This window comes from Canis lupus, chromosome 1 (assembly GCF_011100685.1).
Source record: "Canis lupus familiaris isolate Mischka breed German Shepherd chromosome 1, alternate assembly UU_Cfam_GSD_1.0, whole genome shotgun sequence".
NCBI lineage: Eukaryota > Metazoa > Chordata > Mammalia > Carnivora > Canidae > Canis > Canis lupus.
This window is the reverse complement of record NC_049222.1, coordinates 113,479,790-113,482,838: the sequence shown is the minus strand read 5'-3', so window position 1 is coordinate 113,482,838 and position 3,049 is coordinate 113,479,790. Positions and strand designations below refer to the sequence as shown.

Genomic DNA, 3,049 nt, shown 5'->3' with positions numbered 1-3,049 from the left:
CCCCCCCCCCCCCCCCCCCCCCCCCCCAGCGACATTTGCGAGGCCGTGCGGGGAAGAACGGCCAATCTGGTTAGCTTTTTCCAGCGAGCCCAACTGTACCCGCTTTATAGGATAAAACAGTCATCGCGATTGGCGGGCAGATTGTTTTGAAACCGCCCTAACGGCAAGGGGCGGGCCCTTGGCGAATTCATCTTTCCGGTTTCTTAAAGGCGACAGCGGAACGGAGGCGGGGGGAGTGGGTCGGCCGACCCTCCGTTTGATTGGTTCTAGTCGTTTTACCCGCCTGGACTCCTCTAGGGGCGGGAGATCTCGACCAATCAGGGTAGGTGTTACAGGAGCCCCCAGTTTGATGAAAGGACCGCTCAGGGAAGGCCGAGAGTGTGTGTCTGTATATGTGTGTATGTGTTGGGGGGCGGTGGGGGTTCATTCTAAGATCTCGTCGCTGATTGGGCCAAGTCTTTACTCCTTTTTCTTCATTTGACCCTACGGGAGCGGGCGCGCGGGCACTACCCAGTCACCGCGTGCTCCGCCTCCCGCCTTTTCCCGCCCTCCGCCCTGGCGGCGGCAGCGACGTAGGCCAACGCTTCCTCTCTGGCGGCTCCAGAGCCCTTTCATTGCCGTTCTTTTGAGAGCTACGCTCTGATTGGCTGAGCTTCCAGGCCCGCGCCCGTTGTCTCCACGCGGTGGCCAATCGGCACCCGTGTTGCATCGCATGGAGACACGGAGGAGGGGGAGGCGGCGGCGGCGGCCATTTTGAGCCGCCGCCGCCATTGGAGCGGGCCCCCCCCCCCTTTCCCCCTTCGCCTCCTGACAGGAAAGGTTTAAGGGGGACAGAGCCCTGGGAGGCCGGGCCGGGCTCGGGGGCCGCCCCGGGGGCCCGGGCCATGGATGTGCGCCGTCTGAAGGTGAACGAACTTCGCGAGGAGCTGCAGCGCCGCGGCCTGGACACTCGCGGCCTCAAGGCCGAGCTTGCTGAGCGGCTGCAGGCGGCGCTGGAGGCCGAGGAGCCCGACGACGAGCGGGAGCTCGAGGCCGACGACGAACCGGGGCGACCCGGGCACAACAACGAGGAGGTCGAGACCGAGGGGGGCTCCGAGCTGGAGGGGACCGCGCAGCCACCGCCGTCCGGGCTGCAGCCGCACCCGGAGCCTGGCGGCTACTCGGGGCCGGACGGACATTGTGAGAGTGCGCGGGGCGGGGGTCGGGGAGCCCGGAGTGCGGGCCGAGGAAGGGCTGTGGGACGCGGAGTCCGGCGCCTGAGGTCGGGGAGACGGTCTGAGAATTGGGGGATCCCGCTGCCCGCCGCTGAGAAGGATCTAGGGCCGTGGGCCTCGGGACGACGAGAGGGTGGACCCTGGCATTCGGGGCAGGGGAGATACTGGAGTGGGGGCTCTGGGTTTCGGCGATGAGGAAGGTCCGGTGGGGGGAGGGGGGAGCGTAGAGGATTCCGGAGCCTAGGGCTCGGAGACCGGAAGCTGTGGTTTCTGGAGCCGAACAGTCGGAAGAACAAGAGGTTTTCTAATCGGGGACTGAGGAGGGTCTTGGAAATGACGATTATTTCAGGGTTTGGAGCTGGGTGGGCTTAGGGACTCTGCTAAGCCCAGCGTCTCGGCTGGGCGTCGGGAGCCGTGTATTTTAGAGCTGGGAGAGTTTTTGAGAATAGAGGATCTTGGAGTTTGCTGCTGGGTGGGGTATGGGGAATTCTCTTGTTTGGTACTCGGATGGGTTGGTGAAATGGAGGTGCTGGTGTCTGGCCAGGAGGGAGCTGATAGACTGGGTGCTCTGGTATTTGGCTAGTGAGCACTTAGGGAATGTGGGAGACTACCATGTGTTTGGACTGTGGAGGACCCACCTCTTTCTGAGGATGGCCTGGGGGACTCAGGGCTGGAAGGCCAACGTTGAGGCAGGGCCAACTTGGGCATTTGGTGCTGGGAGATCTGGGGACCTTCTGGTTGACTTCCAGAGGAGGTAGGTATGGGGATCCCGGGTCACTGGAGGCAGGCAGGAGAGGGAAGAATGCTTCGCTGGGCAGGGAACCTAGAGGTATTGAGCTGGTAGGTTCTGAGGACCGGTAATTTCAGCGGCTACTGCTGAATGGTTTTGGTTTAACACTATGGATTGTTTGAAGAACAGGAGGTAGCTGGGGGTGGGGTGTGGCAGAGAACAAATTGGTGGAGCTTGAAGTTGATGGAGTATCTGTGGGACAGAGGATCCTTGTGTCCAGTACAGGAGTGTATATGTGGTCTAGCATATAATGGGAGGGAAGAGACTCTAGAATGGAAAGATAAAGAAAACCTGTTGACTTGGCTAGGGGCCTCTGGATGGAGTGAGGGGAGTGTTTCTGAGGCTGAGTGTCTTGTCCATGACAAAGCTCCTTGGTCCCCAGAAACAGTTATTTGCGTGCCCGGGGATTGGGGGTCTCTGGTGTAATAAGGAATCATTGCATGAGCCAGAAGTTATGACTCAGAATGAGAAAGGACAGGGTAGATGTAAGATTATCTGAAGAGAGAAGACCCTGGAATGGAAGGGAAGAATTCTGGAGTTAGAAAAGCATGGTTTTCTAGCAGGACTGGGGAGCCGGGATTGGAGAAGTTAAAGAGTAAATAGAAAGGACTCTGGCATCCAGCGTTTGTGGTTTCTCTGAAAAGAAGGTGCTATGGGGGTGAGAGAAGAAACAAGAAATTGGGTTGGCATTGGGTGTTTACTGACTTGGTTCATGAGAGGTGGGACGTCCTGGAGTAAAGATTTGCAGTGGGGGCAGCCTAGGGATTGTCCAGGACCCATGTGCCCCTGCAGGGAAGAATACTTCCCCTTGCAGAGACCTATGTAGGAAGGAGAAGTGGCCAGTGTGCTTGTCCAAGGCAGGAGAGACCCTGGCAGGAATGCCTAGGAGGAAGGGCCAGTGATCAGAGGTGCCTCAGAAGAGGGCATGTTAGACTTAGACGGACTTTGTTTTAAAGATGGCTCTATGACTTGTGAGCCCTAGTTTCTTTGTGTGTATGACAGGGGTAATTACAGTGCCCCCAGGATTGTTATGAATGAGGTCACA

General features: G+C 58.7%; 1 protein-coding gene across 5 annotated transcripts in view; it reads left to right on the top strand.

Annotated features, from left to right (window-relative positions):
- HNRNPUL1 (heterogeneous nuclear ribonucleoprotein U like 1) overlaps positions 1 to 3,049 on the top strand; it is a 37,073-nt gene that overhangs the window by 798 nt on the left and 33,226 nt on the right. Inside the window, exon 1 of one of the 5 annotated variants that reach the window (XM_038528817.1) lies at positions 188 to 322. The exons of 2 other annotated variants lie outside the window; for them this stretch is intronic. Coding sequence is in view for 1 of the 3 variants with exons in the window: in XM_038528814.1 (XP_038384742.1) it covers positions 885 to 1,179 (295 nt within the window). In the remaining 2 variants the exon portion in view is untranslated. Of the gene's footprint in view, positions 1 to 187; positions 323 to 740; positions 1,180 to 3,049 lie in introns of those variants that run through there. 2 more of the 5 variants (XM_038528814.1, XM_038528816.1) reach the window with 2 other exon arrangements.